This window comes from Mus musculus, chromosome 6, assembly GCF_000001635.26.
Source record: "Mus musculus strain C57BL/6J chromosome 6, GRCm38.p6 C57BL/6J".
Classification (NCBI taxonomy): Eukaryota; Metazoa; Chordata; class Mammalia; order Rodentia; family Muridae; genus Mus; species Mus musculus.
The window spans coordinates 68712203-68737089 of NC_000072.6; the positions used below are offsets into that span (position 1 = coordinate 68712203).

Below are 24887 nucleotides of genomic sequence, written 5' to 3' on the forward strand. Positions count from 1 at the left end.
CATATTTCTTTGTGATCCATACTCCCAATGGGTAAAAATTGTGGAAAAGAAGTGTTTCTTCAAATATCTTCATTCTTGTCAGTCAAGGTATACCATGTTGCAACCAAAGCAAGGGACATATAAGTCGGCTTTGTCACCCCATGCAGTCAGGTTTTGTTTGTTACTATATCTTGCTGACAGTAAAAAACACCCACATACTCAGCCTAGATTCTATGGATTATTAGTGTGAAATCTCATCCTGACCCACCGCCACTGAACTTGTTGGGGACCTGTGAAAATCATTTGTCTCAGAATTTCTGTTGCTAAAAAACAACAACAACAACAAAACATAAAACAAAACAAAACACAACAGGACAAAACAAAAACCCAAAACCCACCATGTCCAATAGAAAGTTTGGGAAGAGAAGATTTACTTAGCTTGCACTGCTGTTCATCACCCAAGACAGGAATTCAACCAGGGAAGAGACCTGGATGCAGGAGATGACACAGAGAATATGAGAGGATTGTACTGACTGGCTTGATCCACATTTGTTTGCTCAGCTAGTATTTTTATGAAACATAGGTTCACCAGCACAGGGTTAGCACAATCCAAAATGACCAACTGCTATTGATCACTAACTGATAAAATGCCTCACATCTGGATCCCATGGAGGCATTTCCTTAAGGATGCTCCTTTATCTCTGATGACTCTAGCTTGTGTCAAGCTGACACACAAAATAATCTGTATAGACAGTACATCAGGAGCTCTGGAGCCTCTCCTGTCATTGAAAGAACCATTGCAAATAAGGATTGGCATCACTGTGTAACAGAGCTTTACAAGACCTGAAGGAGATGGAAGCTGACACTGTAGAAGTGACAGGTATGGAGAAAGCAGCCTAGGTCATCACCAGTGTCTCTAGATATAACAGAATTAAAGGGCCATGCACAAACATTTTGATATTTTCAAGTGATTTTTCTTCCTTTATTTCCTACTTGTTTTGTTTCATGACTTTCATTCATATCCCAAAAGTGTCCCACATAGAAGACCTATATAAAGAGAATATGGAGGCTCTCTAGAAATTATCTGGATTATCCAGTTTGTTACTCGTAAGAGTTACCACAAGAGAACAGATTGTCCTCCATTCACCCTCTAAACCTCATAAACCCATTCCTGGAGAGCAAGAATGTCAATTTCACATATAACCAGAACATGCATTTGCCTCAACAGCTTGCCAAAAATCTCTATCCTACAACCTCCTTCATTTGTGTTCTTCTTACTAAGACTCTGGAGCATAAGCATCCCCAGAAGCTGAGAAAGGGAAGTCATTCTGAGAACTTGATGGGAAGTGTCCAGGTTAGTCAAGGCAGAAATAGGGGCTAGCTTTTATCTTGGACCTGCAGAAGAGGCCCTGCCTAGGGATCAATAAACACGTCCACTGAATAGTACAGGTGTATGAAAATTAGCAACTGGACAAACCAAAAACCAAAAAACAAAAACTGATCTATAAAGTGAAGCAACATAAAGTGTCTCCTATGTCTGTATAAAAAGTGATAATATCTGCTTTGCCTATAGCAGGGGCAAGATGTACTATGTTGTGAAAGGTTAGAAATGAGTTAATAGACACAGATCTACAAGGCCCAAGATAGTACCATAAACTTTAGGATTCTGCTGCTATATGATCTGCTCAGTACTTGAGAGAAGTACTTGTGGTTTTGCAGGCTCCTAAAGAAGGATTTATCACCTACTCAAAAACAATGTAGGGACGACCTAGTGGCCAACTTCTACCTTGATATGTTAAATAGGCACCTGTAACCATTTATCAAGGTTTGAAACCTAACAAAGTTAAACCCTATCTACAACAATATAAAAGAAGCATTTTATCTAAAATTATGAAAAATAATTTTATATGAAAATTTATAAGATACATAGTCTATTGTCAATAAATAATATATTGCACAGTTTCATTGTCTCTGTATGATATATAAGTCAAAGTGTTAATGAATACAGGTGATGCTTCCTTTAATATGGTTCAGATAACCTTTGCCTAAGCTTTTCGGTTTCATGAGATCCCATTTATCAATTTTGGATCTTAGAGCCTAAGCCACTGGAGTTCTCTTTAGGAAATTTCTCCCCATGCCAAGATTTTGAGGCTCTTTTCCACTTTATTCCCTATTAGATTCAGTGTGTTTGGATGTATATTGATGTCCTTGATCCCCTTGGACTTGAGTTTTGTGCAAAGTGACAAATGTGGGTCTATTTTCAGAGGTTTTATTTGTTTGTTTGTTTGTTTGTTTTGTTTTGTTTTGTTTTGTTTACAAACTGTTCGTTAGACCAGCACCTTTTATTGAAGATGTTTTGTTTTCCTTTTTCTACTACATACTTTTGGTAATAAATCAACAACCTATAGATTGGGGGGGGAAATCTTTACTAACCCCATACCTGATAGAGGGCTAATATAAAAAATATATAAAGAACTCAAGAAAATAACCTCCAGAAAACCAAACAATAAAATCAAAAACTGGGATATAGACCTAGAGAGAATATTCACAAAAGAGGATTCTCATTTAAAGTCTTTAGTCATCAGGAAAATACAAATCAAAATGACCCTGAGTTTCCACTTTACATCCATCAGAATGATTCAGATCAAAAACTCAGGTGACAGCACATGATGACCAGGATATAGTGAAAGAGGAATACTCTTCCATAGCTGGTGGAATTTCAAACTGTTACAACCACTCTGGAGGTCAACGTGGAGTTTCCTCAGAAAATTGGAAATTAGTATTCATGAAGAACCTGCTATACCACTCTTGGGCAAATAAGCAAAAGATGCCCCACCATGACAAAGGGGCACTTGGTGAGCCACTAAACTCATAGTAGCCTTATTTGTGATAGCCAGAAGCTGGAAAGAATCAGATGCTCCACCACAGAAGAATAGGTACAGAAAATGTTATTCATTCACACAATTGAATACTATACAGCTAATAAGAACAAGAACATCAGGAGTTTTGCAGGCAAGTGGATGGACCTAGAAAATATCATCATGAGTGAGTAACTCAGACACAAAAGGACATCCATGGTATATACTCACTAAGTGGATATTAGCCAAAAAGTACAGATCCCCCAGGATATAATGCACAGAACTCTAACAAGTAGAGGAGCCCAAGTGAGGATTTGTCAGTCCCACTTGGGAGGGAGAATAAAGCTATCATAGGAGGCAGAGGGAGGGAGGGAGTTGGGTGCGAGAGGGGGAAAAATGGGAACATGACCAGGTTTGTGTTTGGGAGGGGGTGCAGGAGAGTAGCCCTGTTGACCAGCAGAATGAGTGGAAATATGCAACCTTTGAGGTGGGGGTGGGAGGATGGGGAACCAACTAGAAAGTACCAGAGACCTGGTAGGAGAGAGAGTCTCAGGACTCAAAGGGAGTGACCTTAAATGAAATGCCCAACAGTGGGGAAAGGTAACTTGTAGAACTTTCCACCTCCAGTAGAAAGACATTAAGTGGAGGGGTGGAGTTGCCATCCCACAGTCAAAAACTCTGACCCAGAATTATTCCTGTCTAAAAGATCTGCAGACACAAAAATAGAGAAGACACAGATGGAAAGGATTTCCACTTACTGACCCAACTTTGGTTCCATCTCAAGAAGATGCTCCAAGCCTTGACACTATCACTTATGGTATTCTGTGCTTACAGACAGGAACCTAGCATGGCTGTCCTGCAAGAAGCCCAAGAATTAGCAGACTTAGACAGATGCAGATGCTTACACCTAACCAATGGACTGAAGTTGGAGGCCCCTGTGATTGAATTAAGGAAAGGCTGGAAGTAGCTAAGGAGGACGGAGACCCTATAGGAAGACCAGCAGTCTCAACTAACCTGGACCCCTGAGTTCTCTCAGACACTGAGCCATAAAATAGGCAGCATAGGCTAGCTGGTCCGAGGTCCCCAACACCAACACATATACAGTAGAAGACTGCCTGGTCTGACCTCAGTGATAAAAGACACACCTAACTCTAACCTTTGAGAGTCTTGAGGATCCAGACTGTGGGGAGGCCTGGCAGGGGATAGAGTGGGAGGTGGGAACATCCCTTTAGAGATAAGGTGGTAGATGAATGGGATGAGCAACTGTGGGTGGGAAGACCAGGACCAGAGTAATGGTTTGATTGGAAATAATTAATAATAATAATAATAATAATAATAATAATAATAATAATAATAATTCAGATAGTCAATGCATCTGCCACCAAACTTGTACCAGAGTTTAAAAGACAGAACATCTAAAATAAATTAACCTAATTTGTCCTGTGAGCACTTGTACACCATGTCAGGAATTTGCACATATGTACAAATGCATGAATGCACACACACACACACACACACACACACACACACACACACACACACACAATGCATAATTACTCCTTAAAGAATAGCGTAGGAACAATGAGATTCAATACACTAGAAATAATTCATCTATATTGCTTTTCGGTGGTATTTTTTTGAACATTATCTAGGTCTATTTTTTTTCTCCTTAGAAGAAATCTAGTTCTCTTAAGGTTATTAATTTTAACTTCTTTGTACACCTTCAGTTGCTTATTTGGTCTGTTTGTGGAGGAGATGCAGTTTATGAGCACAATATAAGAGTGATTTCTTTGTGTTTCAATAGCAAGAATGCAGTCCATTGTTTTAATGTACCACTGCAGTCTTTACCAAAGATTTGTATTTTCTCTCTTGATTAAAATAGGTGTTATAGGCAAGGGAAATGAGTCAGAGCAGTGTGGAGCATTTTATTCCAGAAGTGTTTGGTTATGGAGCTCATGGTACTTTTTGTGAGAAACCCATGGATTTCACATACATAAATGCATCATAAAGACTTGGATTGCAAATAAATTAGCAATGAGATTGTGATGGTTTGTATATCCATGGACCAAGGAGTGGCACCATCTGAAGGTGTGGCCTTGTTGGAATAGGTATGACCTGGTTGGAATGGGTGTGTCACTGTGGGTGTGGGTATAATATCCTCACCCTAGTTGCCTGGAAGTCAGTCTTCCACTAGCAGCCTTTGGATGAAGACATAGAACTCTCAGCTCCTCCTGTGCCATGCCTGCCTGGATACTGCCTTGCTCCCACCTTGATGATAATGGACTGAACATGTAAGCCAGCCCCAATTAAATGTTGTTGTTTTTTTTGTTTGTTTGTTTTGTTTTATTTTTTGGTTTTTCGAGACAGTTTTTCTCTGTATAGCCCTGGCTGTTCTGGAACTCACTTTATAAGACGTGCCTTGGTCATGGTGTCTGTTCACAGCAGTAAGACCCTAACTAAGACAGAGATTCATAATTATTTTCTAGGATATTTATTCTGACAAACTTTATTGGTGCAAAATAGTTTCTGAAATACCTAAAGTTCAGGAAAAAATTTTATAATAGTAAATTGATAGTCTTTACTAATCTTTTTTATAAAATTAACATACCACTTTTATGTGTCTAATTCTGATCTAATTTATGAAAGTTTTATTTTTTTCCCTGAAATATGTAGAGATATTTACACTGTTTTAAAAACAACTTGTGGTTAAAATAATGATTTTTAAAATTTTTCTCATATACAGTTTTTGAAGATTTATTCATTCTATCTGCGTGTACACTTGCATATAAGAAGAGGGTATCATACCACAGTTAAGATAGTTGTGAACCACTGTGTGTTTACTGAGAATTGAACTCTGGACCTCTGGAACAGTACCCAGTGCTCTTAACCAGTGAGATATCTCTATATATTTATACAGAAAACACTTTCGCAGTATTCTGAAAAGTTTTCTTTTTCTCTTGAAGTAACAGTCTGTGCTGTGGCCAGGACAATAAAGTGAACTAAAGTCACATGTGTTTGCATCATACTGGACAGTATAAGATTTCACAAAGAAATATAAGAATAAATCCTGTTTGTTTCATGCTTGAAAACAGAAGAGTTGCTGTGATGTGTCCTTAATGTTGACCAAGGCGAAGAAGAGTGAACATGACTCTATTCAGGTAGGTGAGCTACACTACAATGTTTCTGTGTTTCAGGTACTATCCATTTAGGGAATATCAACGTGGTAAAGTGCTGTAATTCATATGACTTGGACACTTCAATTTGATATGTATGTCATTAGAAAGGTTACCGAAAGTGAAGTTGAGGGCATGATGGGACCATATATTCTGTAGACTGACCTGTGTGTCTGTGAACTTATTCTTTCTAAATTAATATTGTACAGAGTGAGAATAGAGTCACATTGGAGATTATTCATGACCAAGACTAGAGTGGATGATGTTCCTTAAGAGAGCTGGTTTCCTTGGATGGAAATTGAATTCTAATTGATTCTCAAGGTTTTCTCCAGGTACAGGCCGGTGGGAGGAGATTCCGAAATTCAAGAGCACATAGAACAGAAGCTGACTGCTTTATTCCAAACAACTCCCGAAGTAAAGATTCCTCTTTGCTAATTAGAGATACTGTACTTATGTTTCTGTAAAATATTATTTGCCCAATCTACCTTGTGCATTTGAGTATAACATGAAAATATAAACTAGACATAGAATCAAAGCCTCTAAGGAGCAATTTTGGCTTTGGTCCCTGGGTGACATTACTTCATTTGCAGTCACTGGTGTCAAAGGGCTTATTCCATAATGATTCCCACAAAAATTCACCTTAATAACAATTTTTAATTATTAGGATATGTGAATTATCTCCATGGCAGTTGTTTTCCATACTAATTGAAAGTACTACATATGGATTCCCTGCGCTGGAGTGATTTTCGTAAGGTTAGACTTGTAGATGGTAGGATTTCTATAAGGTGGGAGACCTCCAATTTTCAGGGCCCAGGCCCTGTTCTTTCTTCTGGTTCTGTCTTGAAGGTAAGCCACGGGAGAAGAACACAACCTGAGGCAAGACTTAATCTTGTGAGATATTTGGGGTTATTGTATCATAATAAAACATTTACTTATTTTTAAATGTATGCCATTTTGCAACAGTAGATGAACTGCCTGAATTGCTCTGTGGTCAGAAACTATTTTTAACACCTCATAGTAAAACAGTGGGGGATTAAGTAAAGTAACCTTTGCTCTATCTCAGCAGGAACTGCAAGGATCAAACTCCCAGCAAACTAGCTAAAGTCAGAGGAAACAGAAGGGACACTTTGAAAAAAATGATTTAATCTTTTTTTTTTAATTTAAACAATTTTTATTAGATATTTTTTACATTTACAATTCAAATGCTATCCCGAAAATCCCTTAAATACTCCCCCTGCCCTGCTCCGCAACACACACACTCCCTCTTCCTGGCCCTGGCATTTTCCTGTACTGGGGCATATAATCTTTACAAGACCAAGGGCCTCTCCTTCCAATGATGGTCAATTACACTATATTCTGCTACATATGTAGGTAGAGACAAGAGCTCAGGGTGTACTGGTTAGTTCATATTGCTCTTCCTCCTATAGGGATACAGAGCCCTTCAGCTCCTTGGGTACTTTCTGTACCTCCTCCATTGGGGTCCCTGTGTTCCATCCAATAGATGACTGTGACCATCCACTTTTGTATTTGTCAGGCACCGGCATAGCCTCATAAGAGACAGCTGTATCAGGGTTCTGTCAGCAAAATCTTGCTGGCATATGCCATAGTGTCTGTGTTTGGTGGTTGATTATGGCATGGATCCACAGATGGGGCAGTCTCTGCACGGTCCTTCCTTCCGACTCAGCTCCAAACTTCGTTTCTGTAACTCCTGACATGGGAATTTTATTCCCTATTCTAAGGAGGAACGAAGTATCCGCACTTTGGTCTTCCATCTTGAGTTTCATGTGTTTTGCAAATTTTTATCTTGGGTACGCTGAGCTTTTGGGGTAATATCCACTTATCAAGGAGTGCATATCACGTAACTTCTTTTGTGATTGGGTTACCTCACTAAGGTTGATATCTTCCAGATCCATCCATTTGCCTAAGAATTTCATAAATTCACTGTTTTTAATAGCTGAGTAGTACTCCATTGTGTACATTTTCTGTATCCATTCCTCTGTTGAGGGACATCTGGATTCTTTCCAGCTTCTGGCTATTATAAATAAGGCTGCTATGAACATAGTGGAGCATGTGTCCTTATTACCAGTTGGAACATCTTCTGGGTATGCCCAGGAGAGGTATTGCTGAATCTTCCTGTAGTACTATGTGCAGTTTTCTGAGTTACCTCCAAACTGATTTCCAGAGTGGTTGTACAAGTTTGCAATCCCACCAGCAATGGAGAAGTGTTCCTCTTCCTCCACATCCTCGTCAGCATCAGCTGTCACCTGAATATGTGATCTTAGCCATTCTGACTGGTGTGAGGTGGAACTCAGGGTTTTTTTTTTTTATTTACATTTCCCTAATGACCAAGGATGTTGAACATCTTTTCAGGTGCTTCTCAGCCATTCGGTATTCCTTGGCTGAGAATTCTTTGTTTAGCTCTGTGCCCCATTGTTTAATGGGGTTATTTGATTTTTCTGTAGTCCAGCTTCTTGAGTTCTTTGTATATATTGGATATTAGTCACCTATAAGATTTAGGGTAGGTAAAGATCCTTTCCCCATCTGTTGGTGGCCTTTTTGTCTTATTGACAGTGTTTTTTTTTTCTTACAGAAGCTTTGCAATTTTATGAGGTCCCATTTGTTGATTCTTGATCTTAGAGCACATGACATTGCTGTTCTGTTCAGGAATATTTTTCCTGTGCCCATTTGTTCAAGGCTCTTCCTCTTCCCCACTTTCTCCTCTATATAGTTCAGTGCATCTGGTTTTATGTGGAGTTTCTTGATCCACTTAGACTTGAGCTTAGTACAAGGAGATAAGAATGGATCAATTTGCATTCTTCTACATGATAACCATCATTTAAGCCAGAAGTTTACAACAGAGAATGTTTACATGCATATCCATTAAAAGTAATTATGTCGCTAAATATTTATTATTTGTCACAAGCTCAAAAGGTTCATTGAATGTTAAAAACCATAATTTTTGTGACTAAGGTACTATTGACATTTTTTATAGATATACCCAGTCAATATGTTATCTTCTGTTAGGAGCAGGTGTGGCGGCAGTCCTAAAGGCGCCAGGGACTGTAGCTAAGTCATATGACTTGCACCTGACTTCCTCATATAAGCCACAAACATCTTGAGTGCTGCGCAGGTGTACCAGGATACAGGTGAATCCAATTTGATGGAGATATGCCCCTGCTGCCCTGATTAGCTGAAGCTGCGTGCCTGGTGAGGTGGCGTGGCCTGCTGTGCGTGGATGGGAACTGAGAGTATATAAGAGTGAGAGGCCCGGGTTAGAGGGAGGATTATTATTCGAGAGAGGATTACTATTAGTGGGGGAGATATAAAAACAAGGGAGATATAAACAGGGGAGATATAAAAACAAGGGAGATATAAAAACAAGGGAGATATAAACAGGGGAGATATAAACAGGGGAGATATAAACAAGGGAGATATATGGAGAAAGAAGAAACAGGACTGAATAAATGTGTGCAGAAGGATCCTGTAGCAGCGTCGTTCTTCCTGGCCAGTTGAGCGCGCGCAACAGTTGGTGCCGAAACCCGGGAAAAGAAACATCTTCAGGCAAGAGCGAAGACCCCCTACTACAGGGAGGATTCAGAACTGCATAACGGGGAAGAAGGGGTTAATAAAGGTTCCCATAAAACAGACTGTTGAGAAGGATCTGGTGTGGATTCAGAACTCTTCAGCTGGGGAACGGTACTGATGAAGAGAAAGAAGAAAGATGAGGACGGAATAAACTGCTGTTAGAAGGACTGGTGGTCGCATCGTTCTTGCTGGTCGAGAGCAGGCGCGACAATTGGTGGCCCGTACGGGGAACCGACTCCCCCACCGAGTTCAGAACTTTCAGCAGTCAGTGGTTGCTGGCAGGGTAAGTTCATGGTGAGTGAAACTTGCGACCCCAGGAGTTTGGGAAGGACCTCGATAAAATAGAGGTGAGCATAAAGTTGCCAGGAAGTAGGCACAAAGTAACCCAGGGGTTTGGGAAGGACCTCGGATAAAATTGAGGCAAGTATAAAGTTGCCAGGAAGGAGGCACAAAGTAACGATAAGGTTCCTGGCTTTGGGACAAGTTAAGGTTCCCGGTTTGGGGACAAGTTAAGGAACTATGATAACCTCAGTGTAGTGATCAATAGATCCTCGCTGTGTAGTTATGCTTTTTTCTCCCATTGGCCCTTTGTGGGTAGGTCTGATAGTTTTGGTCTTTTTTGTTCTGATATATGGACTCTGTTACTGTTTGAAACTGTGTGTAGAGGCAGTCAAGACAGGTCAGAAAATCCTTATAGAGCAACAAGAAAGTATGTCGGAAGAGAAGGGCTTAAAAAGAAAAAGGAAAAAGAAAGGAGACACAGTGTTATCAGGTGGACAGAAAGGACAAAACAAAAGAGCCAAGGCGGAGGAGGAAGGCGAATTAGCTTCTGCGCCTCCTCCCTATGCCTCCTCAGCAGCCACCTGTAGGTGGACCTTCTGTCCGGAGATTTGGAGAGGATCGACCAGATCAGGTGTTGACGTGGGCGAGAGGATCTGTTTGTGTGTTTCCACAGGACCAGACGGAACCTCTTTGGGTGCCGGAGAGATTGGTGAGATGCTGCAAGAATGAGACTCCTGATCCAGTTGCCCCTGTGGATGTGGTGGATGATCCCACAAGCACAAAGGATGGAGCCGAGATGGGAGATCCTTTCGGTATTCCAGAAGCCGATACCAGCTCGACATGACATTCAAATTTTTCCACGCTTTTTGATCCCTGAATTCCCCTTAAAGAAATAGCCCCTCTGGCTATCTATCCCTTGCTTCAGGGAAGATGAGCGGGGATGAGAGCCCTGGGATGTATGCTTGTTATAGTGTGTGTGTTTTGTGTTTGACACGTGTTAGGTGCAGAGTGTGTGGGCCCACACTTTCGCCATGGTAGCGTAGGCTTTTGCTGCAGTGGAGGCGGGACAATCTCCTCAGATTCGGTTTGCCGCTCTAAAAGAAATTATGCTGCGTTATGCCGTGGGGTGCGAGGCTAAGCACTGCACAGAGGATAGCTTGCTGTTGGCATCCTGTGGAAGGCACGTCTGATTGCATGAAGGTTCAGTGTCCTAGTTCCCTTCCCCCAGGAAAAACGACACGGGAGCTGGCCAAGACCTCTCTGGGTGATGAGCCTAAGGGATGGTTTTGTGTAGGGCCCCTATGCTTGCACACTGGGGATCAGACCTCTACCTTCACCCATGAGGCTTGCTTGCAGCAATTAAGATCTGGCCATAGGTTAAGTAACATCCTGGCCTTTTGATGCACCTGCCGCAAGCAAAACACAATCTCCCCAGGAGTGGCTTGGCATGATTGAGAGGTAGTCAGTGATAAGACTCCCTGGGCATGTCACCAACCTAAGACAGGGATCAAACCAATGCTGTTTGTCTCCCAAAGACAGGTAAGGGGCATGGTTGCGAGGGGCTATCTACAGACATTCTCTCTGCCAAAAAAGAAAAAAGGGGGAGATGTTAGGAGCAGGTGTGGCGGCAGTCCTAAAGGCGCCAGGGACTGTAGCTAAGTCATATGACTTGCACCTGACTTCCTCATATAAGCCACAAACATCTTGAGTGCTGCGCAGGTGTACCAGGATACAGGTGAATCCAATTTGATGGAGATATGCCCCTGCTGCCCTGATTAGCTGAAGCTGCGTGCCTGGTGAGGTGGCGTGGCCTGCTGTGCGTGGATGGGAACTGAGAGTATATAAGAGTGAGAGGCCCGGGTTAGAGGGAGGATTATTATTCGAGAGAGGATTACTATTAGTGGGGGAGATATAAAAACAAGGGAGATATAAACAGGGGAGATATAAAAACAAGGGAGATATAAAAACAAGGGAGATATAAACAGGGGAGATATAAACAGGGGAGATATAAACAAGGGAGATATATGGAGAAAGAAGAAACAGGACTGAATAAATGTGTGCAGAAGGATCCTGTAGCAGCGTCGTTCTTCCTGGCCAGTTGAGCGCGCGCAACAATCTTCTGTCCTTGCACCTATAATAAATTGTTAGTTCCCTTTTTATGACTTTTGTTAATTGTTTACAACCTCTTGGAATGTGCTCAAAGAGAGAATTTTATAAAATGTGGCTGCTTTTATTATGTTAATTTGGGTCCCCTAAAATTATTTGCATAAGAATCTGCATGTCTAGGAGTTCTGATCTAGGGACAGGAGGAAATAGAAAGAAGGACATTCACCATGCCTATAAATGGGGAGGGAAGACACACCTGAGAAGGTGATAGACAGAAAGCATAGCCACCATGTAGCAGCTGGGGATTGTGGCCCAAGAGGACACCCCGATACAGTTCAAGGTAATGAAGATGGAATATAGATTTAGTAAGTAACAATTTGGGAATATTGGAGAGAAGTGGATTAGTCCTGTGGAGCTTAGGAAGTGGTCCAGCCATTGAGCTGTTTTAGGCATATCAAAATATAAAGCCTGGGTGTATATGCCTTTTATTCCGGAACCCAGAAGATTGGGGTGGGAGGCCAGGAATGCTGTCACTGACAGAATCAATTTACGCATTTAATTGGATATGACTCTGATAAACATAGAGATACAAAAATAACTTGATACCAAGAAACAGAATGAAAAATAGTTTATCTTAGATTCAGACTTCCCACTGGGAAGGCATCTTGGATTCTGAACTCATCTCTGCCCTAACCTGAGACACTGATAAGCAGGAAGATGAAAATCTGTACTTAAAAATCCATTGTGTTTTCTAATCATGATCTTAGGTTACATACTCACTATTCTCATAAATACATTTCTTTTAGGTAACTTTCAGCCATTTGTGGTTTCTGTAGATGAAATCTGCAAATTGCAAATTATCAACTAAGCATTTCTTCGAATATAAACTCATGTGATCCTCTATTTAGTGGGTGTCCCATCAAGTAAAGACACCATCTACTTATTTATAGATAATGTGCTAATAAGGAAGGGTATTTCTGTTTTGCTTTACCTCCTTTGTGGTGTATAGTTCTGACTAGAGATTTGCCCATGTATTTCTGTAAAGGCTGGCTTAATTTGTTCTTGTTATCAAGGCAAGTTCTATTGTATAATTTGAATCATATTTCTATCATAATAAAGCTATTTTGAGGATTTTATAATGGACTCAAAGAATGTTTAGGAAAGCCGGGGGTGGTCGCGCACGCCTTTAAACCCAGCACTCGGGAGGCAGAGACAGGCAGATTTCTGAGTTCGAGGCCAGCCTTGTCTACAAAGTGAGTTCCAGGACAGCCAGGGCTGTACAGAAAAACCCTGTCTCAAATAACCAAAAAAAAAAAAAAAAAAAAAAAGAATGTTTAGGAGTCCCCTTTTCTTCCTGTTTTCCTGGAAGCTGCTCAGCTGAGACCACATGCACATATTCTCATCTAATCAGACAGCTGTGCTCACAAAGCACTTGGAAATACAGCATTAAATTCTTTGATCTGGAACTCATGTGTATTCAGAGACATTTCTATAATATTCTATCACTAATGGCATATCTACGAGAATATAAAAAAATAACCTCCCACTGACATATATAAAAATCACAGTTACTGACTATATTTTAGTAACTCTTATTTGTCCAGAACCCTACCAGAACCTGGTTTTAAGACAACCCAGGGCTCAGAGGTTCATTAAGTTGCACTCATATGAATTACCATAATTCTAATATAAAACTAGCTCTGTTGCTGTTTAGTTCATGTCATAATATTATTTGGGACTTTCTGAATATACTCTCCAAATAAATTGTGCTATTAATTGTGTTATTAAAGAATGATAGTTACTGAATCTGTATATTAGTATGTAAGTTTTATTAAAAGTTTTACTATAGTGTACATCAAACTTCAATATTGTTCCTATAAAGGTTGAAGTTAAATAGAGATCACAAGGAAGTAATGAAATCTTGCTTGATTTTCCTTAAGAATAGCTGCCTTGGGCTAGAGAGTTGGCTCAGAGGTTAGGAGCACCGGCTGCTCTTCCAGAAGTCTTGAGTTTAATTCCTAGCAAAAACATGTTGGTTCTTGAACATCTATTTTAAGATCTGGTACCTTTTTCTGGCTTGAAGGTATACCTGCAGGCAGAATCCTGTATACATCATAACTAACAAAGGAATAAGTCAGAAGAAGAAGAAGAAGAAGAAGAAGAAGAAGAAGAAGAAGAAGAAGAAGAAGAAGAGGAAGAGGAAGAGGAAGAGGAAGAGGAAGAGGAAGAGGAAGAGGAAGAGGAAGAGGAAGAGGAAGAGGAAGAGGAAGAGGAAGAAGAGGAGGAGGAGGAGGAGGAAGAAGAAGAAGGAGGAGGAGGAGGAGGAGGAGGAGCAGGAAGAAGAAGAAGAAGAAGGAGGAGGAGGAGGAGGAGGAGGAGGAGGAAGAGGAAGAGGAAAAGGAAGCGCTGCCTCATTCCCCTCTTTATAAGATTTCTCTTGTTTAATCAAAGACACATTGAGAGATACTGACCTAGGAACTGTCTTTTCCTTCAGGACAACCTGTGGTTTATTTTATCATTTTTCATGTTTAGTAGTTACTTGCTTGTCCTCTTCTTGTTCGTTCAGAATGAAAGAACTTTCCTTATTACTGTAAGTATAGATTCTATGGTTTACCAATAAGGATAATAAATCAGGTGTGGTGTTAAACAAGACATAAACAACAAATCAACACATTGGTTAATAAAGCTTGTGGCTAAAGACAGGATATCTTCATGAAGTTAATCCTGAAATTAGGTGTTATTCCTCAAGAGACATCTTCAAAGTAAGACTATAATCATCTTGGTCCTACTGAATATGAGGGGTACCCCATAATATCTTTGTAATTGTTTATGCATATTTATTTTATTCTATGTTGACAAGCATTTGTGTGCATATAGTATGTACACATATACATGTTTGATTCTTGAGAAGGTCAGTAGACCTGTTCAGATTCCATGAAGCTGGAGTTACATATAAATGTGAGATATGGTGTGGGTCCTAGGAATCAAACCCTAGTCTTCCACAAGAGCAAGAAGTGCCCTCATCTGCTTAACCATCTTTACTTCTACTGTGACATCCAATCTCAACTTTCATAAAAAATTAAAGGGTTTTCCTTTGTTTTGTTTTGTTTTGCTCTCTCTCTCTCTTTCTCTCTCTCCAACTTCAAAAAACAAGTAGTGGAAATGAATCTCATAGAATGAGAGAAAACTGTTGCTAGAAGCCAGAGGTCTAGGGGAAGCTTGTTTTTCCTTTCTGAAAACAGTGAAATTCTGATTCACCATATAAAATGAAATAACTGTAAATGTGTTCAGTGCTACGTCAGCTTGCAAGAAAGTAAGCAGAAACTCAGCAGTCTTCCTTGAAATGTGTATGAAGAGATGGGAATTCTTTTTTTCTAGCATGAAATAATTGTAGCTCTAAGGCTAGTGATATTGGTTCAGTATGCATTAGTGGTATCTTCTTTTGGTAAAATGCCCCAAATGAACACTGGACTGTGTATTGCCATTTTTGAAATCTAGAGAAAAAGCTACATTCATAGTGATTAGTGTTAAATACTAGTATGCTTAGAAAAAATGTTTCTGTTGATATCCCCAGACTGGATCTCTTCTTTCCTTCCAGTGGTCTGAGCCTTGACAAAAGAGTAATGTCTACTCAGTCACACACATGTATTCAGGTACATCATGAAGTAAAAAAAAAATCAAAGAAAAAGTGTTAAATACTTCTTCCAAATTGTGTAAAGTGTATGCATTCTTATGAGAATATTAAGTTGAAATTCAGTGATATGACATACTTAACAAAAGTAGCAAAGTATTTCTTATAAAGCTGCAATATTACAAATTGTCAAATATCTTATGCAATTTTAAAGGAAGGGCAAACTTTACATGTTGGTATTTCCTCATGTGATCACATAGCTGCTTGTGAGATGTAGATTGCTTTTGCTATTCAGCATCATGTATCTTTGTGATAATGCTACCACACAAGAAAATGCAGTGAAATATAAGTACCTACATTTTGAAATCAAGTTTTTATTTAAAATATAATATTTTTCTAGCTTATAATGGCAAATTATTACTCAGGTAAACTACTGAATGTACTAATGTAATAAGTGAAGGGCCACAAAAATGAGAAAGACATGGGCTTTTGTGCGATTAATGTTTATGATTTTATTGAAAATTATTGAATTTTAGTAGCTTGTATAGCATCTAAATTCTAAGATATTTAAGGACGGATGAATAGATGAGTGAATAGTCTATCTAAAGATATGCATCCCTATGAATCAGCTGGTTAATCTAGATGATACCCTGAGTTTTGTTCTAAGTATCTCAGGGGAGATGAGGAAAATAGTCATCCTATAAGCTTTATGGTTTGCTTTCACAGACTTTGGGGCATTTTATTGTCACCTGAGGAAACATGGAAACAAAATGTCTATACAGACTTTCTCTAACATTTCAATTCCAACTAAATTTTTTCTGCACAATTTTCCAAGAGATTTCCTAGTCTAAGAGTTTATAGTTTTCATATATCAGTAGGGGGATAAATTTTGAAGAGAAGATTCTGGCTCTATAATCAACAAGGTTTTTTCCATGTTAAAATCTGGAGTGCTTTTATTGTTTCATTGGTAATGTTGCCATACCATTGATCAGAAAGCAAATATAAGAATTGGGTTGAGTTCTTTAATTAACTCTAAGCACCCAACTTACCATTTTTGCTCTTTCTGAGATTCATGGATTCTTTTTCTTTAATTGTTGTTTTATTCCAAAATATATAAACATGTTCAATCCAAGTGCTATTCCCTTCATAATAAGAAATGTCTCACTGAAACAGAGACCATTTTAGAAAACCACAACTGACCAAAATGTAGGAACCAGGAGGTCATGGGTTAACCAGTCCTAACTGACATATCTATAACACAGTTCCTGGACCTATAGCTCAGGGATCCTTTCAGAAGTTCAGTGGAAAGATAAGTGTGAGAGAACAGAAAGTTTTTTGTGCGATTGTGTCTCCTAGAAAAGTCATATAGATTTCATCAACATGGCTGCCTGACAAAACCTCTTGAACAAGAACAAGAACAAGAACAAGAACAAGAACAAGAACAAGAACAAGAACAAGAACAAGAACAAGACAAAGCTAATATGGAAGTTGGAACACTAAAGGAGATTCAATCCTAAATATAGAGCTGTGATGTAAGAGTCTCCCAGGACTTAATGTGGGTGATCTTATTTGAAATGTCCAATACTGGGGAGACGGAACCTGAACAGTCCACCTCTAGTACTTACACCAGGCTCCCAGTAGAAGGATAGGGACATCAAAACACCTTCAAATTTTTTACCCAGAATAGTCCCTATCTAAATGAAATATGGGGACAAAAATGGAGCAGATACTGAAGGAATGGCTAACCAGTAACCAACACAACTTGAGATCCCTTATGAATGGGTACCAATCATTGACACAATTATTGATACTATGTTGTGTTTGCTTAGCATAGCTGTACTCTGAAAGTTTGTACCAACCACTGATTGAAACAGGTGAGGATACTTGGAGTCAACTATTAGGCTGAGGTTGGGGTCCCCTATGGAAGAGTTAGGGTATGGATTGAAGTAACTGACTGGGATGGAAATCCCAAAGGAAGAGCAACAGTGTCAATTAACATGGACCTCTGAGGGCTCCCTGGGACTAAACCCCCAACCAAAGAGCATAACAGGCTGGTCTGAGAGCCCTGGGAACACATATATGAGAGGACTGGCTGCCTTTTCTGGGCCCAATGGGAGAAGATGTGCTCTATAGGTATTTGATACCCTAGAGAAGGGAAATGACCAGGGGGCCACCCACTCAGAGGAGAAAGCAATGGGGCATGTGTTGGGGAGGCCTGAGAGAGAGGACTGGGAGAGGTAATATTTTGTATGTAAATAAATAAAACTGTGGGTAACTTAGAAATGCTGAGAGCAGGAGTAACATTCTTACACAAACAGACTCCAACTGATTACCAATAGAAAGTGGTCAATAACACAAAATCATATTCTATGCGCTTTTATTTCAGTTGTGCCTTACCATAAAGGAGTCTAGTAATGATGGAAATGATTCCCTGAGTCTTCCCCTAATGGAAGATTCCAGAGAGGTGACAGAGATTCTTCCACTGCTCTATATGTGTCTGACAGAATGTGTCTTCCAATTGAATGATCTGAATATGGAGATTTCCAAAACAATACAGGATATTGATACTGATCTTGGATTCCCACCTATGAAAATTTCATGGCAAGATTTATTGATGAAGACAACACATACTTTGGACAAAGGAAATGAGGAAATCAAGTTGCAATCTACAAAGTACATTCTTTTTTCCCCCACATTTTTTATTAGACATTTTCTTCATTTACATTTCAAATGCTATCCCAAAAGTCCCCTATACCCTCCTGCCACCCTGCTCCCTTACCCACTCACTCCCACTTCTTGGCCCTGGCATTCCCCTGTACTGGGGCATATAAAGTTTGCTACACCAATGGGGCTCTCTTCCCAACGATGGCCGACTAGGCCATCTTCTGCTACATATGCAGCTAGAGACACGAACTCTGGGGAGTACTGGTTAGTTCATATTGTTGTTCCATCTATAGGGCTGCAGGTCCCTTCAGCTCTTGAATACTTTCTCTAGCTTCTCCATTGGGGGCCCTGTGTTCCATCGTATAGATGACTGTAAGCATCCACTTCTGTACTTGCCAGACACTGCCAAAGCCTCACAGGAGACAGCTATATCAGGGTCCCTTCAGCAAAATTTTGCTGTCAATAGTGTCTGTGTTTGGTGGCTGATTATGGGATGTACCCCTGGGTGGGGCAGTCTCTGGATGGTCCATCCTACAGAGTAGATTCTAATGACAGATAGCAGCTGAACAAAACAGTTTTTCTTCAGTGTGATAACATTTTATAAAAGCTTCTATGATAAGGGCAAAGACTATACATAATATAAGTTACACACACACACACACACACACACACCTACCTCTCCAGGTATCTAGATTTTCTACATCTGATAAAATTTGTTCTGTGAATTTCTATTTTGTATTGGACAGAAGTCAGTGGAAAAATATACTACTGAACAGAATGATGAGTGAGAAACTGAGGGCTTAGACCTAAATGGAACATCTGATTTAATGCCTACTCCTAGTGATCAGAAACTCTCAGGGAAGAAGAATAGCATGAATGCAAAAGACAGAAAATGAGGAAGCATTCTGTGAAATAAATGCTCCTTTGACATGTCAAGACCATTGCAATAATGAACTCATGGTAGAAGTGGTTAGCCACACAAGACCTAGCCCTTGTTTCGATACTGAGTCTTTCTCAGTTTATGAACAGACTATTGTAAATGCCCAGTGAAGTGTCCTATGTCATAGATCCATGTAAATCAGTGGAGAGTGGTGTGTTGAAACACCAATGCTTGATTTGATTGAGCTTATTTTGGAGAGTCAGCACATACAAAGGTTTCTGTAGGTGTTGAACCCTCTACTAATGGAGTGTCTCTGAAAGATGAAATTACTGTGTCCGATTTTGAAACTAGAATTTGCCCAAATTCAGTATTCCACTAAATACCAGTTGATGTGGGGCCATCTACCTGGAACTCAGTTTGGGGTCTTTCATTCTGGCCTAATTTTGTTGATATTCTCACAACTATTTATTCTCGTATGCCATTCATGTTATCTTAACAAGAGAACCTGAAACTTTCTTTTCTGTTTACTTCCTTGATTTGTGGAGGAATAAATGCCAAAAAATCTCACATAGAGAAAAGCCATGAAAGTAGCAGATTCCTGTTTCTGACCTGACCCCCATTTCATTATTTATACATGTTAGTGGAATAGTTTATATCTTTAGGTTCAGTTCATATGGAAATACAGAAAGCACGGAAACTACTACAGACACTCTATTATGATAGCTAATTGTTTAACACTGTGTTGACTAGCAAAACTAAGGAGACAAATGGACAGAAATGTTGAACACTGTGTTAAAGGTAACCAAGAAATTCTGTCACTGACCTGAACTGAAAAGGAATGTCAACAATTATGATCTGTTAAGGAATCATTTGTTTTTCTCTTGGTATCACAGTACATTTTTTGTCACTAAAGGTATGTGTTAGGTATATTTGTTTCACAGAAAAATAGTCAAGGGAAAGACCATTGTCCTTGATCATAATTGGATTGTGGGAAACTGGCAATCAAAAAGATTCCACTAAAATTTATTTTTCAACTTAAAAAAAAATAGTTCTGCTGATCTAGCTTGTTGCTTTCCTTATTTATGCTACTTATGATGAAAGCTGAGAAGACTCTAAAAGGACATGGACACTTATTCCTCCATCCAAGTAGGGGCTCTGAGGAAACAAGAGGGGGGCATTAGAAGTAGTATTAAGAGCCAGTCAGTGGTGGCACTTGCCTTTAATCCCAGCACTTGGGAGGCAGAGGCAGGTGGATTTCTGAGTTTGAGGCCAGCCTGGTCTACAGAGTGAGTTCCAGGACAGCCAGGGCTACACAGAGAAACCCTGTCTCGAAAAAAATCAAATAAAAAGGAAGTATAATTTGTGTGTGTGTGTATATATATATTGTGTGTGTGTACTACCTTAAAATGAGTGGACTCTGATGCATAGGTGGTTGCATTTATTTTATTCAAAATGCCTGTGAAAGTTAATCACATATTTATAATGATTATTAACATTTTCTTTCAATGTGAAAATGGTAATTAAGCATGAGAGAACTATCTTGACCTGGCATAGGATCTGAACCATACTGTCTCTCACCCTAGGAGAAACTCTGTGTGATATTATTTCTGCCAGCTAAAGGAATTTAAACAGATTACGATAGTGTTTGAGTAACTGATGGATAGATCAAGCAAAGATGATTGTAAGCTCTGAATATATGTCACTTGTAGAAAAACTCCATGAGGAAAACAAACAATGATGTAGTGGTAAGATTTCTAAAATGCCCACACACCTGGAAAGAGTGCCAGATATATATTTTAAATTCAACAGAGTTATATGTGTATATATGTGTGTGTGTGTGTGTGTGTGTGTGTGTGTGTACATATATATGTGTGTGTGTGTGTGTGTGTGTGTGTTATGCAGTCTTTCACACACTTACATATAAATCAATACTTGACAACTAAAAGGTGTTTTCAACTTGATTACAATTGATTTGAACATGTACAGTTGATACAAAGGTACTTTTCTTTGGTAATCAATTAGTTTAGAGTTCATTTCTTTACATCTGTAAATACATGATCTTTTCCCACTGGGTAATGGTAGATCCTTTTTCTTTTTCTATTTTTTTTGTCTGCATTACTGAATCCACATCTACTCTTGATACCACAATATTATATTCAACATAGAGTTCCCATATCCAAGAAGACTGCTCAAAGCTCCTTTTATTTATTTTTTTTTTCTAGGAGATGATCTTAATATAATCTACAGGGAAGAAACTTTGCTATGAAAATGCAACAACCCAATTCCTGTGCTCATATATTTGGTGTTTAGAAGTATAAAAGACGAATATTATGTATAAGAAAAAAAACAGTTTCTAATATAAAGAATAGAATTTGACACAAAAGCAGTACTACATCAAATAAATTAGAAAAATCTTCATTTCTGATATTTAAAGTATAATTAATGCATTCTATTAATAGCATCTACTTTTAATGAAATGTCTTTGTGATGGTGTCAGATTGATTTATCTTGAGTCTAATGACTGGGTCTGAAAGAGAGTGGATCACAATCCGTTCAGCAGGAGTGTCTCATAGAGCTCCACCCAGATTAATCACTTGACTTGCCATCTTCAGGCTGAAGAAATGTCAGATTATTACTGTGGGCCTTATTACAGTGTGAACCCACTCTTTCCACCTATTTGGGGCAAAGACCTCCTTCTGAGGCAATTAAGAAAGTCTATATTTTTTCCATTTGTTGTTTTCTTCTGTTCTCTCCTATTTCTTACTTAATTCACTTTGAACACATAAAGCTTCCTTACATGTTTACATTAAAAATTCTCTTTTATAATTGGTCCTAATAGCTTCCACCAGCTTAGCCAGAGCACCCTTGTCTTCCGAGTTAACCTGTGTATAGGCAACAGTGGTGCATGTCTTCCTGTGGACCAGGCACCCCAGCCTGGCCTTTCCCTTGATGATGCAGTAGGGCACCCCCATCTTTCGACACAGGGCAGGTAGAAAAACCACCAGCTCAATGGGGTCTACGTCATGGGCAATCACCACCAGCTGAGCCTTCTTATTCTCCACCAAGGTGGTGACTGGGTTGACTCCTGCTCAGAGGACAGGCAGTATTTTAGTTGGGATGTCGCCTTTGCCAGCAGCTTTCTTCTCAGCATGGGCCAGTAGCCTTTGCTTCTTCTCTTACTTTGTCTCTGCCCTGTACTTGTGGGCAAGCTTAAGCAGCTGAGTAGCTGTCTGCCTGTCCAGCGCCTGGGTGAACTGGTTAATGGCAGGAGGGATTTTGAGCCGCTTGTAGAGGATGGCTCATAAATACCTAATAAAAAAAAAAACCAAAACTTCTCTTTTAAGTATTTTATTATATATTTTGTTTTCATTGAGTGTGCACATGCAAGTGCTTGCATGCATTTATGTAGACCATATTTGTACAGAAATCTATGGAGGCTAGAGGAAAGCATTGACTCATCTGAGACAGGAGTTGAATGCTACCTGGGGATTTTTCTAAATGAAGTGAGAGCCTTTGTAAGAACATCATGACCTGTTAACTACTGAGCAATCTTTCAAAATATATTTTCATTTTTATGGAAAAGCATACCTTTTCTATGGTATTATCTAATTAATAATAACAAAGACTTTAAAAATAACAGTAATCACCTAGGTAAAACAATTCTTTTTAAACAAACTGTTAGAATTGGACCCAAATAATAATAATAATAATAATAATAATAATAATTATTATTATTATTATTATTATTACTCTGATGATGATTGGTGTACTAATAAAATTTCAAATCTTCATTGTCATAATAAAAAAGTGTATTCCTCAGAACCTTATCACATTCCACATATTTGTTGAGCAACAGTATGATAAAATTGTAGGTTATTACAACATTATATGAGTTATTAAAATTATAAACAGAAACCCAAAATCATGGAGTGCAGTATCTTGAATTTTATATTTATATCTCAATTTCCTTTGCAAAATTCAAGCATATATCAGTATATCTAAAGCAGTCATTTGATATTTCTCTTTTACACATTTCACACCATTTCTTCTTACTGTTTAGTGCATGATTTTATTTTTAAATTTATTTTGCAATAGCCCAGATTTGTACATGGAGGTAAATTCAACTTTATTCTCAGAAATAAAACCTAAAAAGAAATCTGTTAAAATTAGGCCCAAGGAGACTTCACTAATATCAATTCTTCATCACTACAATATCTAAAAGCACATTCCCCAGAGCCTTATTTCTTTCAATAAGTTCCTGTAGAGCTTATGAATGAAGTGTCCATAAGATTAAAGATCAGAGAATTATAATATAACTATTGAAATATTCAAGTAGGACTGTGGATAGAAGTGATGACTGAGGCGATACAGGCATGGCAACACACGATCACTCACATTTTTGTTTTCCTGAACACATCTGAGGATCACATGATCAAATGATCAGATAGCCTTTCCTTCTAGTAAAGATGGATTTGATTGCAGAGAGCTTCTGAGAATAACATGTTCCTATATATACTTAATTGACGTCAGGGGTTTAAAAGCTGGAGGTAGATATGTTTAAATTACTACAGTACTCACAGCTCTTTCTCTTTCTTTCTCTCTCTGTTTATGTATGTGTGCCCACAAAGAATCTCTGTAATCACATAACTCTCAATTGATATACTTCTTAAACTACTCAAGAAAAATGATTTCATACATTTTGATCATTGAAAGCATAGCCATATTTTTTATCCAGAGCTTTTTAAAAGATAGATGTTTTTATTTTTTTTCTTTTTTTTTTCAGTTCTCTTTTTACTAAAAGGTCCCAAAGACTTTGCAACTTAGAAAAAAAAATCTCTTAGCAAAATGGTTAAGACAAAGGGTAAGAATTTGTGGGCAACCTAGCCTCTCACTTCTGCTTCCCTGGGTGGTTTTTGTTATGATTTGTATCACTGTGGGTAGAAGATTATCATACTGTAGACAATAATAAGTTGCAATATCTTCAGGCTCCAGGTTGCTGATGCTGAAGGAATAATCTCTCCCAGACCCACTTCCACTGAACCTTGATGGGATGCCTGGCTGTAATGTAGATGTGTAATGTATGAGCAGCCTAGGACCTTTTCCAGGCTTGTGTTGGTACCAAGCTATATACTTGTTAATGTCTTGGCTTGCCTTGCAAGTGATGGTGACTTTGCCTCCCAGAGATGCAGACAGTGAGGATGGAGACTGTGTCATCTGGATGTCACACTGAGCACCTATAATTAAAAAGAACACAAATCCCTATGAAATTAATTATATTCAAAGAAGATTTTTCTGAAGGACCAGAAATTCCTGATCACATACTCTTTTTAGCATATTCAATGTTAAACTCCTTACCATGAAGCCAGAACAACAAGAGCCCCAGGAACTGAATAGACGGTCTCATTTCTACAACGTCTCCTGACCAAGAATGACTGTTGGAGTGTGTATGATCAGATTATTAAATCTCTGGGGCAGTAGAATATGATCTCAGCACATGCAAATCAGCTTCATCTGGACAGTGCTGGGCACAGCTGCAGAATAGGCTTATTTTAGTAACTCAACCAAAGCGTAACAACCTCTGATTTGTTACATCAGACCAGCACAGACAGATTTTTCTCCAATGAAGGTGCTCATCTTTGGAGGCACAAAAAATAGTCTTAAAAAGCATTTATTTAATGCTTTTTAAAAATTTCCCCCTTGTTCAGTACATCATTCTATTCCTATATGTT

At 38.9% G+C, this 24887-nt stretch overlaps 1 pseudogene, 1 gene segment (V, D, J or C) and 1 further gene; 1 reads left to right on the forward strand and 2 right to left on the reverse strand.

Annotated features, from left to right (window-relative positions):
* The window catches only part of Igk (immunoglobulin kappa chain complex), a 3171119-nt gene that overhangs the window by 1156567 nt on the left and 1989665 nt on the right, over positions 1-24887 (forward strand).
* Igkv2-93-1 (immunoglobulin kappa chain variable 2-93-1) lies at positions 723-1306 on the reverse strand (annotated as a pseudogene). Its single transcript is given in 2 exon segments — positions 723-896; positions 1258-1306. Coding segments are annotated over 2 exon segments (223 nt in total).
* Positions 24095-24562, reverse strand: Igkv19-93 (immunoglobulin kappa chain variable 19-93). The segment is given in 2 exon segments: positions 24095-24392; positions 24514-24562. Coding segments are annotated over 2 exon segments (347 nt in total).